Raw genomic sequence first — 18,937 nt, 5'->3', positions numbered from 1 at the left:
ACCAAAAACTCACGGGTTGCAACTCACGGCAAACAAGTAGGTGAACCCACTTTTTATTTTAAACACCGGGCCCACGGTCGATGTTCGGATCGCTTTAGTCTGGCCTCTAACCTTTGACCTTTCCAGCATGGGTAACCCTACAAGGAGAAAAAACTCCAGCTCGCATAGCTCTTAGGATCACTGAGGCACGCAAGCCCCCCTACCACGACAAGGATAGCGATCCACAGGGGGGCATTTCTGATGAGCGTTTCAAACCGGACTAAATGGTCAAGAGTACTTCTGCCTTGCCTAAAACCACACTGAATATTAGTGAGTAAGTTGTGCTTCTCAAGGAACCACACAAGGCTATCATTGACCATTCGTTCCATTGTCTTGCAGACGCAGCTTGTCAATGCGATCGGGCGATAATTTGAAGGATCCGTATGATCTTTTCCTGGTTTTGGAATAGGGACTACTGAAGCCGTTTTCCAGATGGACGGAACGTTACCAGAAGTCCATATATCGTTCATTAACGCAAGAAGTGTATGTAGAGATGGATCAGGAAGATGTTTCAAAAGTTGATAGTGAATATTATCTAGCCCACTAGCGGTATCGTGGGCTTTAGCCAGTGACGATTTTAGTTCCTCTATAGAAAATTGAGAGTTGTAGGATTCAGCATTATTTGACTTGAAGTTTAATTTTGTCTTTTCTGCAGATGATTTAATTTTTTGAAAATCCGGTTTGTAGTTAGTTGAGGATGAATGTTTAGCGAATGTTTCAGCTAGCTTATTGGCGATATCTTTTTTGGTGGTTAGAGTGGTATTACCAACTTTAAGGTGTTTCACTAAAGAATTCGAATTTTTTCCTTTTACTTTTCTAATAAAATTCCATACTTTATTGAGGGGAGTGTGAGATTTAATACTAGAAACAAAATCTTTCCAAGAGGTTCGTCTGCTTGTTTACATGTACGTCGACCTTTTGCTCGAAATATTCGGAAGTTTGACAGATTTGCTGGTGTAGGATTTTTGTCAAACCGGCGATGGTCCTTGTTGCGTTCTTTGATCGCTTTGTCGCAGTCATCAGTAAACCATGGTTTACTAGGCCTTTTTGGATTTGTCGAGGTTTTAGGTATTGTTTTATTAGCAATTGATGTCAGTCTTTCATTAAATAATAAAATGGGATCTTCAACATCCTTCATCGTTTCTAATCGTAATTCTTCAAGACAGTAACTCACGGGTTGCAACTCACGGCAAACAAGTAGGTGAACCCACTTTTTATTTTAAACACCGGGCCCACGGTCGATGTTCGGATCGCTTTAGTCTGGCCTCTAACCTTTGACCTTTCCAGCATGGGCAACCCTACCAGGAGAAAAAACTCCTGCTGGCATAGCTCTTAGGATCACTGAGGCACGCAAGCCCCCCTATCACGACAAGGATAGCGATCAACAGTGAAAAGTGACTCAGAAACACCTAAATACATTAGACTTTCAAGGACAACTCGTGAACTGGTTGTTAATGATCCATACACTGATCCTGAGGAGGAAGCAGAGCGGTTCAGTCGTGCAGCCAAGTTACTGCGACCAACATCTAACTCTGTTCCTGTTGCTAGAAAATCTATGAAAGGAGCTAAAAAAGAAAAAAATGGTAGGACATGTAATAATAAATAACGTAATTAACTTACAATTAAACAGTTTATTAATGTGGATTTTAAAGAAAAATAAATTTTGTTTGTTTGTTGGTGTTTAACGTCCGAGCAGCAATATTTCAGCTATATTCAGACGATGAACATGAAATTGATGATAAAATGAACATGAAATAATGATGAAATGAAAAAGGGATGGACACAAGGACAATAGGGTCGACAAATTTTGATTGCCACTGGAAATAGGGAGAGGTGGGTAGGGTCGGGCAATTTAGCCTCCTGTTGCGGAGCCCTATGGTTCCTACTCCAGGAGAATACCACAGTAGGGTTCTTTAACGTGCGAGAAACGTGGCATCTTTCCCAACACGGTGCACCACTATGGTTTGCGTTCAGGTTTTCCGTATTATAGCCTGACAACCCCAGAATGTAACACGCCAGCGCACCGGGTTTGTTTGTTTGTTTGTTTGTTGGGGTTTAACGTCCGAGCAGCAATATTTCAGCTATATTCAGACAATGAACATGAAATGGATGATATAATGAACATGAAATGATAAAAAAAGGATGGGTCACAAGGGCAACAGGGTCGACAAATTTTGATTGCCACTAGAAAAAGGGGGGATGGGTAAGGTCGGGCAATTTAGCCTCCTGTGGCGGAGCGCAAAGGTTCCTACTCCTATTGAATACCACAGCAGGGTTCTTTAACGTGCGAGGAACGTGGCATCTTTCCCAACACGGTGCACCCTCAAAACTAACAACTGGTGTACTGGTTGGCCTGAGTCAGACTCCAATCGGTCCTACAAGCTTGCGCAAAATCTTTCTAAGTGGCAATATCTCAACTCCAGCAGCCTCTAGCCTGCAAAGAAGGACAAATAAAGTATATATTGTATGTTGAGGTTTAACGTCCGAGCAGCAATATTTCAGCTATATTCAGACAATGCACATGAAATTGATGATAAAATGAACATGAAATAATGATGAAATGAAAAAGGGATGGGTCACAAGGATAATAGGGTCGACAAATTTTGATTGCCACTGGAAAAAAGGGGGATGGGTAATGTCGGACAATTTAGCCTCCTGTGGCGGAGCGCAAAGGTTCCTACTCCCATCGAATACCCCAGCAGGGTTCTTTAACGTGCGAGAAACGTGGCATCTTTCCCAACAAGGTGCACCACTATGGTTTGCGGTCAGGTTTTCTGTATTATAGCCTGACAACCCCAGCATGTAACACGCCAGGGGTACCCCATTCCACCACCTCTGTGGGCAGAGCGCCCTAGCCCCCGGCTAGGGTTCTGCTCAATAATTAGTCGCCTTTTGCGACAAGCTTAGCGCTGCTGCATGCCTATTCCTTTGACAACCGGACCTACACGGGGCAATATAGTATATAAAAACATTGTACAAGTTGTAAAAAAAGACATGAAAAGAAGAAGGGAAGAATTAGTTGAAATAAACCGCCTCCGAGGAAAGACAAATCCGCAATGTATTAGTGTTCAAATGGATGGCATGTACAGAAACAGACCCTACTCAGGTGTTGGACGCACACCGTTCCAACCAGCTAATCAGATTTAACTGAAAGGTGCAATTCTGAACTTGTTGTATGTACTAAGCAATTCCGTTTCAAAAGAGTTAAATCAAAGATCTCTCATACAGTTGATGCAGTTATCCGGTGCTACATGGGAAAACATGACTTATGCAAGATTGATTGATTGATTGTTGTTGTTTATTGCCGTTTCGGCGACCAGGGCCATATCACGGCAAGAACATTTAATGCAAGGAAAATATTAAAATTAAGATCAAAGTCTCTTCATAAAATAATGAAATTAAAACAAGCAGCTATTTACATATAAAAAGGTATATAAAAGGTGAACCTAAGACATAAAACACATACAGAAACATAAATTCGATAAAACATTTAAAATATTGAAAAACTAAGGAAGGTATCCAATTTAGATTTTATTAAATAAACCGATGTCCCGCAAGAAATCGATGATGTTTTCAGATGAAACGGTCTTGAACAAATCAAACATATTGGCGCAGTCAAAATAATTTATGCAAGAAACATTCTTTTGTATGTGGCAAGAGTGAGTGGCTCAAGAGGAGAAGTCTACTACCAAAGACATTCAAAATCATGCATACCCATGAAAACATGGATTATATTCGTATTGCAGTGAATAAGCGCCTCGGACCACTTGAGACGACCAGGCTTAATATGAACACTAACTTTGTCGAGGGTGTGAATTGTAGCATATACTCAGCCATCCATAGTGTAAATCTTGGTCCAGGTTTTGTTTGTTTGTTTGTTTGTTTGTTTGTTTGTTGGGGTTTAACGTCCGAGCAGCAATATTTCAGCTATATTCAGACAATGAACATGAAATGGGTAATAAAATGAACATGAAATGGGTGATAAAATGAACATGAAATGAAGAAAAAAAAAGGATGGGTCCAAGGACAATAGGGTCGACAAATTTTGATTGCCACTGGAAAAAGGGGGGATGGGTAAGGTAGGGCAATTTAGCCTCCTGTGGCGGAGCGCAAAGGTTCCTACTCCTATCGAATACCACAGCAGGGTTCTTTCATGCGAGGAACGTGGCATCTTTCCCAACACGGTGCACCACTATGGTTTGCGGTCAGGTTTTCCGTATTATAGCCTGACAACCCCAGCATGTAACACGCCAGGGGTACCCCATTCCACCACCTGGGGCACACATCCCAGTTGCTCTGTGGGCAGAGCGCCTAGCCCCCGGCTAGGTTTCTGAGCACTATTAAGTCGCCTTATACGACAAGCTTAGCGCTGCTGCAGGCCTATTATTTTAACAACCGGACCTGCACGGGGATCTTGGTCCAGGTGAATCCATCCTTGAGTTGTGCAGTGCCTTACACTGTGCCATTCCAGTTGGGAGTACAGCTTACCAGGCTCTGAAAAGTAGGCAGAAATTAGACATTTTACAAACGCAGCATAAACAAACAATGGAATACAAGAAATATAGCAGTGAAAAACTGGCCAACATAGGTAATTGGGGTGTTAAAATAACATTTAGAAATATTGTTTTTATAACTGTTTTATTGAGGCCACCCAAAGGGCTACATTTATGTGGTTTGTTCCCGTTCTGCCCACTTTTTAAAAATTTTATTCTCATTCTGCCCACTTGTTATAAATAAACAATTAGGTACAAGTTGTTGTTTTAGTAATTACAGTCTGTTTTTAATATTACATGCAGTTCTAATTATCTTTTTTATCATTTCAAATTTGTACATAGATGCATAAATATTTTTTTCTTTTATAACAAAATATATTTTTTTTGTTTTACATGCAGTTGTAATTTTCTTCTTATAATTTCAAAAGATGCATAAATATTTTCCTCTTTTATAATAAGATATTTTATGTTTATTACAAAAATGAAATGCTATTTTTTTTTGTGCAGTAAGCTTGTAAATAGCTATTTAATTTTATAAAAAATTTACACTACCCAATTAAGTTAAACATTAATTTTATTATTTATGTGATTAAAAAATAAATTTATCTATTTATTCATATTCAGTTTTAAAAGTAAATTAATGACGAAATTAATACGCAAGCTTGGAATTATAATTCCTACCAAAGCTAAGCACTTATCACCAAATGCAGCAAGATCAAAGACCATCATGACACTGACTTGATGTCAAAGCTAGCTTTCATATAAACACTCCAAGCTAAGCACCTCTATATATTATGTAGCACCCTTCCCGAGCAGTATTAGTAAACCAATGCAGTAGGATGGCACACGCACAAATACAAGTACAATTTATCAGAAATAAGTATGGGTCTCAGAATTTAGCATAAAATGGCTACATATACAGTGTAAAAAACAACCGTGGAGATAGGACATATTGGAGATTGATTGATTGATTGTTACCTTTTAATGCCGTTTCGGCGACTAGGGCCATATCACGGCAAGAACATTGAATGAAATGGAAATATTAAAAGCAAGATCAAAGTCTCTTCATAAAAAAATGAAATTAAAACAAGCAGCTATTTACATATAAAAAGGTACATAACAACCAAGATATGCGCATTATTGCTTTTGCAACATCAGAAAATTTGTTTGTTTGTTGGGGTTTAACGTCCGAGCAGCAATATTTCAGCTATATTCAGACAATGAACATGAAATGGATGATAAAATGAACATGAAATGATAAAAAAAGGATGGGTCACAAGGATAATAGGGTCGACAAATTTTGATTGCCACTGGAAAAAGGGGGATGGGTAAGGTCGGGCAATTAAGCCTCCTGTGGCGGAGCGCAAAGGTTCCTACTCCTATCGAATACCACGGCAGGGTTCTTTAACGTGCGAGGAACGTGGCATCTTTCCCAACACGGTGCACCACTATGGTTTGCGGTCAGGTTTTCCGTATTATAGCCTGACAACCCCAGCATGTAACACGCCAGGGGTACCCCATTCCACCACCTGGGGCACACATCCCAGTTGCTCTGTGGGCAGAGCGCCTAGCCCCCGGCTAGGTTTCTGAGCACTATTTAGTCGCCTTTTACGACAAGCTTAGCGCTGCTGCAGGCCTATTCTTTTAACACCCGGACCTGCACGGGGCTCAGAAAATTTGATGAACTTGGCAAATGCCAACACCTTCTACTGTGACGGAACTTTCTATACATGCCCGTCTTTATTCAAGCATTTTTACCAGCACCGACATCTACTTCAGATTATTCACGCAACTCAAAACTACTATGGAACAACTTCAGCTACAACTTCAACCAACTTCAATTTTTATGGACTTCGAGACTGCCGCTCATAATGCAGCTACAAGTGTATTTCCAAATGTGACGATAAAAGGTTGTTTCTTTCCTTTCACTCAAGCCGTATGGAGAAAAACCCAAGAGACAGGACTACAACCCGCATATAAGAACAACGTTGACATTCAACAACTTGTCAGAAGAGCTGCTGTGTTGCCACTCGTACCACTAGACCAAATTGAAGATGTCTGGTTCAATGCCTTGAATGAACTGGAAGACATCGATACACCTCCAGGAACTACTACATTTACCGATTACGTCACAACACAATGGGTAGAAGGTACTCCACAGTTATGGAACCACTTCAGCAATGACGGTCCTAGAACAAACCATTTAGAGGGGTGGCATAACAAATTGAAGAAAAAAGTCAACAACGCACATCCAAACATCTTCACCGTTATCCGTATATTCAAAGATATTCAGGCTGCAAATGAGATCAAGCAAATCCAACACAACGCCGGCGGAACTATTCGACCAAAAACCAAGAAGTACCGTACAATTGACAGCAGATTAGTGCAGCTGAAAAAAAGACTCACACATGGTAACATCACAGTTATTCAATATGCTGACGCGGCATCACACCTTCTCCATTTAGAGTGATATGTGACATTGACTTTAGATACTATTTGTGACATTTAAGTTCTTTATATATGAAAGTCTAGTGCAGTATGTCTAATTGTATGTTTGTGCTACTTTATTTATTTCAATGGTATGCAATTTTGTTTAAATTGTTGGATATGAATACTTTTGTTACCTTGCCTAATTTAATTAATCATAAATGTATGTGCTTTATCAGTGCTTATTTCAAGTTTAATGTTGTTGAATAAATTATATATATTTCCACAAAGTTTCTTTTTCTCTTTTGACTTGAATTAAATTGATCAGTGGACAACAGGAAGCAGATACTTAATACAAAATTAAGGAGTAAAAGCACATGAGACCACAATACAGAGTATATAGTTATTTTAACCGACATTTCCAGAAAACAAAACAGTTATACCAAACATAGCCATTTAAAATGACAAGAAAAACACATTGAGTTGCACATGACACCACAATACAGAGTGTATACTTATTTTAATGAGCTGACATTTCCAAACACAAAACAGTTATACCAAACATAGCCATTAAGAAAGACAAGAAAAAACATATTGAATTGCACTTAGACCACAATACAGAGTGTATACTTATTTCAATGAACTTATTCCAAAAAACAAAACAGTTATACTAAACATAGCCATTAAAAAGACTAGAAAAAATCACATTGAATTGCCAACAAACAGTAAAACAGACTATAGGTAATTATCTATTGTTCTCTAATTAGTGTCATTACATCTGTATTCCCATTCTGCCCACAATATTTTTACCTGTAAATTTCAAAAGTGGGCAGAACGGGAACACACCATTTATGTTGGGTAAAATAAAAAAAAATATTAATGATATATTTTTAAAAGTATTTATAAAATAACACAAAACATTTTTTAATTATCTTTAAAAAATATGTATATTTCAAATATAAAAATAAAAAAATTTAAGTTTAATTTTTAAATTCTGTAAATAAAATTTAATAAAATGAAATGACTGCTATTCTTAATTGAGAATAATTATTATTAATTGATATTAATTAATATAAATTAAAATAATTAAAGATAAGATATGTTCAGCTTGCACCACTCTACTTGACAGATGCATACTCACTATAGCTTGGGATGCTATGGAAGAGTATATAAATGTGGGGCCAACTAGCAGATTTATCATTTCAGTTCTCATGGCTAACGCTCAAGTACACGTAGACTTTTTTGAAAATGGCCGCGGTGGTCATTATTTGCTGCATAATGGTTAAAATTATTCAATAAAAACTAGACGCAACGACCGCTGCTACTGGAGATGCGTCTCACGTCAATGTCCTGCTACTCTGACAACACTAGATAATGTTCCTGTTACCATAAACAACAACCACAACCATGACTCAGATAACATTGGTTTAGCAGCAGCAGCCTTTATTAATAAAGTAAAAAAGCGTTGCAGGGAAGAGGTGTCACCAATACCTTCCATTTTTGATGAGGAGCTTGGAAGTCTTCGTAATAATGAGTTTGACTATGATGTCAATGAGATGATAGAGAAAATTCCGACGTTTTAAAGTTGTAAAGCTGCACTCTACAGAAGCCGTTCTAAGGTGCTACCAAAAACTCAGGCTGATATAGACCTCGATGAAAACTTCAAAAACACACCAGCCGGTGATCGCTTTCTTCTAATAGACAACACCAACAACCAACATCAGCGAATGTTAGTGCTGGGATTTTCCGAGCGCTCGTCACTTTCGTCATTGGCGAAAGCCTTTTTATATTCCCGAAAAAAAATTTGGTTACTTTCGTCACTTAAAAAATCAAAACGTATAATTTTTATCGCCACTAAAATTCGATTCTTACTACAATTAAACGACAAGTTTACGACCCAAGCCAATTAACTGTCAATTAAATGATTTCACCTTAATCCCAATAAATTGGTGTCGATGTTTACACAGGTAATCCTATTGAAGTGTAACTGCGTAATTGAATGATAACGAGCCGACAAAAGAATTATGATTAGTTAAAATTACGGCTTGTGTGTGACATTTTGAGCTGCTCATACTCAAATTCTCAAGAGACATAAATAGATAGAATGAATCTATTTTCGTCATTCTTGTACATCGTCATGATTACAAATTTCTTTACTTCTACACGTGACCCTGAGTCACAGGTCACACAACCAAAAACCCAAAAATCTACAAAGAAAACTAGGGCAGAAAGAATTCAAAATTCAAAATTCAAAGAAGAATGGTCAAAGATATTTCCAGCTATTTATTTTGACCAAGAGCAGAACGCAATGTTCTGTTCAGATTGTAAAGCTGCCAAACTCACCAACACTTTTACGATTGGATGCCAGACACTACTGAAAGACAACATCCAAAAACATATCAAAAGCGCCGATCATAACAGGGCCATTGAGACCAAAACAATGAGGAGCAACTGGGACCAAGGTGTAGCAACTGTACACAAAAGCCATGAAAAAGACGTGATTGCTACAATGACCAGTATTCTGTGGATGGCGAAGACAAACCAACCGTCATCCAACTTGACCGATCTCAACGATCTTTTAGATCATCATGTATGTAGTGATTTTATAATTCTATTTTTATATTTTAATAAATAGTTATCATATACAAATAAAAATGTTACAACTGCCGCAAACGATCTTTATAGGAAAATCAGGCGCAAAGCAACTATGTGTTTAAAAAAAATTGTTTGTTGCACTTTTCCCATATTTTTGGACATACCATATTAATTCTTGTTTATGCATTTGCTAATTTATTTCACCTATACTACCAAAGGGAAGTAAAGGGTAATCATTTTATATTTTTTGCAATATATAAAACTATTTAAGGATATAAACATATTATGTTAAGTTTATCCAAGGAACTGATCGATGATTTAAAGAATTCCACATACTACTCCATAATGTTAGATGAATCCACTGACAGAAGCACAGAAAAAACACTTATGGTCTATGTTAAATATATAAAATCTAATGTTAGTGTAACACGTTTTCTATCAGTTATTGAATTGTCTAATGGTACAGCAGATTGTATATTTAATGCCGTAAAAGAGCTATTTAACATGTTTCGTTTAGATTTTTCAAAATGTATTTCCATTTCCACAGATGGTGCTAGTGTGATGACTGGTATTCGCTCTGGTGTAACCACCAGATTTTCAGATCAGAACCCCTTTATTATCAAGGTACATTGTATAGCACACAGGTTAGCTCTTGCCGCTTCTCAAGCAGCAAACTCTATTCCCTATATAAAGAAATATCAAGGTGTGGTAAATGAAATCTACAAGTATTATCATTACTCCTGTAAGCACACTGCTGAGTTGAAGGCCATGGCATTGATTTTTGATAAGGTTGAGAAAAAGTTTCAGGAGGTGTTCAGTACTAGGTGGTTATCTTTTGAGGGAGCAGTTGGTGCACTCCTTAGCAACTTTGATATCATGGTTGGTTGTCTTCTTTCTGATGAGGAGAGTGGTAATGTTGTTGCAGGTGGTTTGGTCAGGTTTGTTTCTACCTTTGAGTTCTTAGCTGTATCACACCTTGTTGCTGATGTTATGGGTATTGTCTGTAGGGTAAGTCGGGTGTTTCAGAGGGAGGATCTTACTTTCACTGTTATCAAAGACACTCTTGATCCAGCTTGTTCTGCTCTTCTTGCTATGAAATCAAGTGCAGGTCCTAGGCTAGAATCCTTTCTTTCTGTGGTTCCTTCTGAGGTTCAGGATAGTGACAATTTTCTGTTTGGAGGTAATCTTGTGAAGGACAGTTCTTCTCAGAGGTCAAACTTTGACAGTCTTAGGATAAAGTTCATAGATCAGTTAGTATCCAATGTGATGTAACAGTAAATAGATGAATTGTTCGTTTCTTTCCCCTTCACACTTTTTCCCCTACTTTTGGAAAGTTCTATTTTTGGGATGTTCGATATTTAGGAAAACATAGGTCCCCACAGGGTATGTATTATTCCTAGCCTGGTTTTGATTTACATTATCATATAGAGTATGTTTTAGAAAATGTCTTCAACAATGAAACATGCATTTTACATGTCAAAAGATGTTGTCATAGGTCGGTCAGAGATAACGACTTCAATGTCACATTTAAACAGCTTTGCAATACATACACACACAAACTACACATAATCGATGTACTTTGGCATGATTTTACATTGTATTTGGTCTGTATTTTCTACGTTTAGACACATTTTATAATTTTTGGACCCGGTGAGCAGGTCACATTTTAGGCAAAAATAAATGATAACTTACATCAATTTAGGACCTATTTAGGCGCCACGCTCAGATTGTTCATCGATTCATGAGACTAGGTATACTTTTAAGAGATATATATTCATACATGATTTGAGATGGGACGTTAACTCTGATGGTTTCTTTAGGTGTTATCGTTTAGTTTTGACTTTGTTGCAATTTGACTTCCGTAATTTGGCTTTGCTCACTGGGACACAAGGTACCATTTTTGCTCATTTTTTGTATTTTTGATTTTCAATGAAAACACATACAGGCACCTAGCATTTTGTTATATTTCAATGGTATTATTAATAATTAGGCATATTACATGTATTTTGTGAACTACAATATTCAATTAGTTTGTGTTTTAAAACATATAGTTAGGATTGTTACATTGTATTTTGTAGCTTTTTACCTTCCTTCTTCTGGGGAGTATGTGATGTTAATAAAGGATAACAAAATTAGTATAGACTTAGGCATTAGAACACCACATCCAATATGAGGAGTAGGTTTCCTTCTCAGCAGGTTTTTGAGGGTCTGTCTATTTTTGATCCTAAGTTAGTGCCTTCTAGTGGTAGTCAGGAGTTGTTGTCTTACGGGAAAGAGCATGTTGAGTTTCTTTGTAGTTACTTTGGACAGGATAGGGATGGTCACAAGGCTTTGATCGATGAGGTTCAGTTCAGGGAGGAGTGGCTGTTGTTTAAACATGTCTTGACTGGTTATAAGGATGTTAGAATTGATTCTTTGATTTCTTCTGTTCTGGCCAAGGATTCTTTCTTGTTGGACTTCCCTAATGTTGGCAAGCTTCTTTCTATATGTCTGCTCTCTGCTATTTCTTCAGTTGACTGTGAGAGGGGCTTCAGTAGATACAATCTCATCAAGACTTACCTTAGGAACAGGATGAAGGTTTCATCAGTTGACACTCTCATGAAGTTGTCTCTGCATCCAGTGGGCTTCAGGGATTTCAATTATAGAAGAGCTTTTCAGTTGTGGGCTCTTGTCAAGGATAGGAGGATTCTTCATTATTAGTTCTGAGTGTTTTATGGTCAGTCAGGGGCATTCCAGTCTCTGCTTTAGTGCTGGAAGACAGTGCTATTTTTAAGTCTATAGATATACATGTATGTATTAACAAATAACCAACACAAAGTTTTATCTATATATTTTATTATTAATGTACTTTATACTTTTTATTGTTACTTGATGCTGAAAAAGAAATAAAATATATGTAATAAATATGATTGACTTTGTTTTTATTATTCTTGAAATTTGAAAAATACCCGACCGCAAAAGTGACTAAAGCCTTTCAAATCCTGAGAAAAACCCTGTTAGTGTTTGCTACAGACAACAACTTGGAACTGTTATGCAACTCACAAACAGTGTTTGGTGATGGCACATTTTATTCATGTCCTGGGATGTTCTATCAGCTATATACATTACATGGATTCGTTGAAAACACAGTATTCCCTTTAGTGTATGCCTTGCTACCAAATAAAACACAGGAAACATTTTCAGCGTTCTTCAACTACCTTAAAATGCCTTTGTAGCCAGGAATTTGAATTTTGCACCAGAATGCGTACTTATGGACTTGGAGACCGCCTCTAGAAATGCCATTACAACAATATTTCCCAATATGAGTTTGAAAGGAAGTTTCTTTCACTATGCGCTATGTGTTTGGCGGAAAACTCAGAACTGTGGATTAGCTGTACAATACAAAGAAAATGACAATATAAAGCAACTAGTCCGACGTGCAGCTGTGTTACCCTTAGTTCCTATTCCACAAGTTGAGGATGTGTGGTTCCAAGCTTTGGAAGACAATACCGACAACAGTGATGCTGTGACACAGTTCACAGACTATATTACCGAAAAGTGGGTCGAAGGACAGCCGCTCGCATCATGGAACCACTACGACAATAATGGTCCAAGAACTACCAACAATGTTGAGGGCTGGCACAGTAAAGTCAACAAACTTTATCAAATGCAAACCCAAATTTTCCTAGCCATCAAATTGTTTCACAGCATACAGGCATCAAATGAGGCGAAGATTATTCAGATCAGATCAGGTGGTAAGCAGCGTGCCTCTAAAAGAAAATACAGACAAATGGAACACCGACTTCAAATTCTCAAAGAAAGATTTCAACGTGGAGAAATAACATTAATGGAATTTGCAGATAGTGCTCCTCACTTGGTTCACTTAGACTGAATAAACAATTTCACATTGTACTTGTAGTGCTCCTGTATGAACATATTTTTTAAATGTAATAAATTAAATGTAATAACATGCAGACAATTTTTTTATGTGAATATAGTGCTGATTATAAAAAAAATACCATTGCTTTAATATAAAAATATGTTATGTGTTATTGCTTGAAATTGTGATTTGATCAATTATTATTTCTGAAATAAAAAAATATAAATATATATATATTTATTACTTTTTTCTATCAAACCCCTGCATATTATAAAAAAAAACTCAACAAATTGACACATTTACCTTGAATAATTATTATAGTCCCCATGAAAGAGGCCCCAATCAATTAAATAATTGCAGTAAAAACAATTGCAAAGTCTCACCTAGCCTACATGAATTTAATTACCTGTAGGTTCCTGAAATACAAAATGTTGGCTAAGTGAGAAGACACCGTGGAATGAACCGCTTGATCAACTGGTTGAGGCTAATTATCCCGACAAACAAATTAATTAACGGTGATGATTTGTTTGTTGAGCGCTGTGACACGTTCTCAAAGTACTCAAAGTGTCACCGTATGTATTTAAAATGGAAAGATGTTTGGATTTTTCAATCACAACTATGTCCGCCATTACGAACTATTTTAGTTCGTCGTCACATGACAACGTACCTAAAGGTCAAAAGTATAAAAATAAGTCAACTACTACAAAGAGTCGCAGTTTGTTTGTTGGGGTTTAACGTCCGAGCAGCAATATTTCAGCTATATTCAGACAATGAACATGAAATGGATGACAAAAAGAACATGAAATGAAAAAAAAAAGGATGGGTCACAAGGATAATTGGGTCAACAAATTTTGATTGCCACTGGAAAAGGGGGGATGGGTAAGGTAGGGCAATTTAGCCTCCTGTGGCGGAGCGCAAAGGTTCCTTCTCCTATCGAATACCACAGCAGGGTTCTTTAACGTGCGAGGACCGTGGCATCTTTCCCAACACGGTGCACCACTATGGTTTGCGGTCAGGCCTATTCTTTTGACATCCGGACCTGCACGGGGCCAAAGAGTCGCAGTGATCGACTATTAAAGTCAAAATTTAAACCAGAGTGGTCAAAGATATTTCCATGCATATACTACAAAGATGGGGCGATGTACTGCCGTAACTGCCAAGATGCTGGACTTACCAATACGTTTTCTATCGGAAGCAACGCATTCCTAAAAGATAATATACAGAAGCACATCAACACTGCTGATCATAAACGGGCAATCCAGACCAAATCCATGAAGACAGAATTTGAGCAAGTGGGTTCCTTTGATTTTAAGAGGGCTTTCACTCTGTGGTGCATGGCTAAGGACAGGAGGTTTATGCATTACTGATCAAGTAAACAATGCTTTACATTCTTAGATACATGCCAACAATAGTAGCTGATGTATATAATTTTTGGATTTTTTTGCATTTTTTATTCATGAATAGTTGCTAATGTAGAAATTTTTAATAATATGAATTTTCTGTTATTCCTATACCAGTGTTGAAATAGAAATAAAACATGTTATTATTTATAATATAGTTGTTATAAGTATATGTATATACATGCATGCTGATAAATTTGCGACGCGAAAAGAAAAAACAGTATTGAAATTTAGTCTTACGCAAAAGTGACTAATGGGTTGAAAATCCTGGCTACATCCCTGAGTACATAGACGGTAAATCACAATCATCGTCCTTGGTAGAGAGACCAAAAGAGGATTGTACAGATTTATGGTTTTCCACAATCTCTTCTTTGGAAAGAGTGGTAGCATTGTAGGTCTTATCACTGCTATTATTTTCTACGTCTACCTCTGATAATAAACATTGGATATAAAACGTTTGACAGACAAAAACAATGTTGTTTGAAATAACCTCAATGCCCGTGATATACACTTAAGTGCACTACGTAGGTTATTTAGTTCGTTCGTTGGGGTTTACCGCCCGAGCAGCAATATTTCAGCTATATTCAGGCGATGAACATGAAGTGGATGATAAAATGAACATGAAAAAAACGATGAAATGAAAAATGGGATGGGGCACGGGGTAATAAGGTCGACAAATTTTGATTGCAACTGGAAAGAGGGAGAGATGGTAGGGGCGATCAACTTAGACTAGACTTTATATTTCATGTTATTTAAGTAACACAGACTCGATAGTAACATTATTGAAAACTTGAACCGTAATATTTAGTGTTTAGTAAATTTGACATCACAAAGTTCAAGATTTAAAAAATGAGACCCGTTATTGTGTTCATTACAAATGGAATTTCGGTTAACTTGAATCTCTACTTGTTTCTACATACTTTGTATCTTACGAAATCTCACAGTGCAATAACTGCTATGAGAAATCTTATTAACTCCAGGAAATAAATCATTGAGGAAATGAATAACAACTTTACACTGTTATTTCATTGATCTTGAACTTTGCGTTAGTTCATATTTTTTTTCGCGGCAATGCAAGAATAATCCCCCAGATTGATTGATTGATTGATCAAGGCCGTAAATTGATTTGGATTCAATAGGAGGCGGGGGTCTGGGGCACATTTTGATGCGAAATCCTGCTTTCTGGCCATTTCTGAGGTGCTAATCTGGTGTTGCATACATAACCTAACAAACCCACCATAATGTAAGTTTCTAAGAAAACTTTAAAATACATGTATTTCCACGTAAGCTATCCTTTACCGCGCATTCATCATACTATAACCCGTTTTTATATTAATAAATATTTTGGCATCTATAATAGGCACTCGTTCGAACATGTTATGGACGAAGGGACTGGGCGGAAGGGCAACCAAACCATTATTTCTGTATAGATCAGACATAAGGGTAAATTGGGCACTAAATATTCAAATAAATGCTTTGAAATTATTCTTTTTCAAATGCTACAAAGATTTTCCTGTGTCCAGAAGAGTCCCATCTCTTGAGAACTTCAAGGACCAATTTTGCCAACACTATCATCCCTATGAATGTGAATCATGGATAGACCGCATTGTTGAACGGTTCCAAGCAGGGGCGTAGCCAGGCTTTTTTAGAAGTGGAAGCAACCTACGGCCCGGTAGCTCCTCGATTTTAAGAAAATGAGACGTTAGAACATGCTTATAATAGGTCGAAAATTATGTTTTTCTTTTCTTTTGAAAGATGTAAATTAATGCAAATATACGCAACATGTTGACAAATTTCAAATCAAACAGAAAACAAGTATTACCAAAATGTCATAAAAAAAACCTGTAAACTTGGGTATGTGGATATGCATATTTCGGTGAGTAACGTCTGGTCACAGACAGACAAGTTGACGGACAGACAGACAAAGTGAAAACTACGTAGGTGACTTCTGTTGAGAACATTCTAGCGCATACACGGGACTTGGTGTAATTAATATATATTAAAAACTTTTGTGATCTACTTTATTATTGATACATTATTTAATCATTCTCCTTAACCCGGAACAGGAAAGCCAGTCGCCTGTCTTTACGTGTAGCGAATGAATCGATAACTTTTTCAATGTCAACAGAGAAATCTTTGTATGCGTGTAGCATACAAAGAGCGGAGAGTCTTTCAGTAGTCATGGTGGAGCGGAGGTAGGTTTTTACCCGGCGCATCACACTGAAGCTCCTCTCAGCTCTGGCTGTTTTGACGGGCATGCAAACCAGGATGAGCATGCACTTATACAGACTCGGATATAAGTCAGATGAGGTCACATTCAATGTATCTGATAAGGTACTTGGTCTATCGGCCACCTCAACTCCATTCCATCGGGCTTTCCATTTCCGAACTTCTAGGTTGAATTCCTCCAATGTGATGTCTGCCATATCAGAACTATAAGTGTCATGCAGCTTGTTTATAGCATCGTCTGTTAGACCATCGATTAAAGACGGAACGATGTGTTGGGCTAGAAATCGGTCCTCATTTTTAATGAGTCTGTCGCGTAATTCCTGTAAAAGATGATCTACGAATGGCAGGAACAAAGCCCTTTTCCAGTATTGACGGGTTTGCTGCAGGGACATTAACTCTGTGTTGTTGCCTTGCGGCTCCCCTAGGTATAGCTGGATCAACTTCAACACTGTTTCCCAAAGCAACTGCGCGGTCATAGATAGAGTCCCATTCCGCGTCATTATCTCGCATATCCTGTAGAACCGCTACCACCACTTTAGCTTCGCCAACAGCCTGAATTAGAGCGAAGTCTTTTCCTTGCAGAACCGCAGACAGGCGAACCAGATGTTGCAACACCGTTTGAGCAACCACCAACCCGATAATAAGGTCAAACTTTGTAATTGAACTGTAGTAGCTACGGGCCTTAGCGTCACCATCTTGTTGTAAATCGTCTAATGAGCTCACAACAACAGGAAAGGCCGTCAAGAACGTGAAAAGAGAGTCAGACCGGCTTGCCCATCTCGTCTCGCACAACGTTTTCAGTTTTTGTCGTTTTCCCATACCTTCTTTGACGTTATCATCTGTAGTTTCGAGATTTTCTTTGAAGTTTAATAATCCTTTCGCGCTGTAATCGAATGCAAAGGCTATTGCCTGCACTGTGGCCAGGTTTAAATTATGAGCTTTGCAGTGCATATAAGAGGCTTCTGGAACAGTTTCTTTTATCCTGGCTTGAACCCCACGATGAATACCTGACATATTAGCGGCACCGTCATACCCTTGAGCGCGCATATGGCCAACTATAATTCCGATCGACTCCAGTTCCGCCAGAAATTTATTGGCAAGTGATTCGCCCGTAGTTTTTTCTGCCTCAGCAAATCCTAAGAAGTCCTCGCGAACAGTTTGTGATTGCTGATCGTAATACCTAACGCATAAAGATATTTGTTCCTTAGTCGAGCTATCTGTTGCCTAGTCAGCAATGAACCCGAAATACACTGCCCTATTACAGTTGTCGACTAACTCATTTTGAATTTGTTCTGAACTTATTTGGATCAGTTCGTTCTGAATTTGTGGTGAAGTATATTTTGCTCTATGATCGCAATGCGCCAAATGATCAGCTAGAATATCATTGTATTTCGCTTTGTCGTGCAGCAGGGCCACAAAATTACTGTCTTTTTTCTCATGTCCTCTTAATGCGATATTCTGCTTTCCACACAAAATGATTACTTCAAGGATACAGTGTAAAATTTTCCGGTTTCTTTGTACCTGTTCATTGTAGCTTTTGGACATAGATTCCCATATGTCGGAAGATTTCCGTGTTTGTATACGCACAAACTCCTCTGCCGACATTACATAATCGTGGTGTTATGCACCTTTTTTCAAATGTCTTTCCACCGAACGACCTATGTTTGACCAGTCATCTACTTTGGATGTCAAAGTGAAGGTTTTGTCTTTTGTATCCTCTCTCTTTGGTCCGAATAATACGCATGGTGCACAAAAAACTGCATCTAATGACTCGGAATAACGCATCCAAGGATTATTCGATAACCATGTTGAATTCAAGCTTCTGTTTACACCTCTGAATTTCCTGTAATTCAAGGAAATATATCCGTCATTAAAAGATTACGAAAACACATGTC

At 37.8% G+C, this 18,937-nt stretch overlaps 1 protein-coding gene and 3 pseudogenes across 1 annotated transcript; 3 read left to right on the top strand and 1 right to left on the bottom strand.

Moving 5' to 3' along the window:
• Positions 1 to 6,336: 6,336 nt before the first annotated feature.
• LOC148597161 (uncharacterized) lies at positions 6,337 to 7,002 on the top strand. The gene has a single exon (XM_088563007.1). The coding sequence runs from the start codon at positions 6,337 to 6,339 to the stop codon at positions 7,000 to 7,002; it is 666 nt and encodes a 221-aa protein (XP_088419133.1).
• Positions 7,003 to 7,812: 810 nt separating this feature from the next.
• LOC148597160 (uncharacterized) lies at positions 7,813 to 8,930 on the top strand (annotated as a pseudogene).
• LOC148597159 (zinc finger protein 862-like) lies at positions 8,705 to 12,342 on the top strand (annotated as a pseudogene).
• A 4,337-nt stretch (positions 12,343 to 16,679) lies between these two features.
• LOC148597158 (52 kDa repressor of the inhibitor of the protein kinase-like) lies at positions 16,680 to 18,647 on the bottom strand (annotated as a pseudogene).
• Positions 18,648 to 18,937: the final 290 nt, after the last annotated feature.

Source organism: Perna viridis, chromosome 15 (genome assembly GCF_037379345.1).
Source record: "Perna viridis isolate PV_CMFRI_1.1 ecotype Kerala chromosome 15, ASM3737934v1, whole genome shotgun sequence".
NCBI classification, from domain to species: Eukaryota; Metazoa; Mollusca; class Bivalvia; order Mytilida; family Mytilidae; genus Perna; species Perna viridis.
This window is presented reverse-complemented; position numbering and strand designations above follow the sequence as displayed.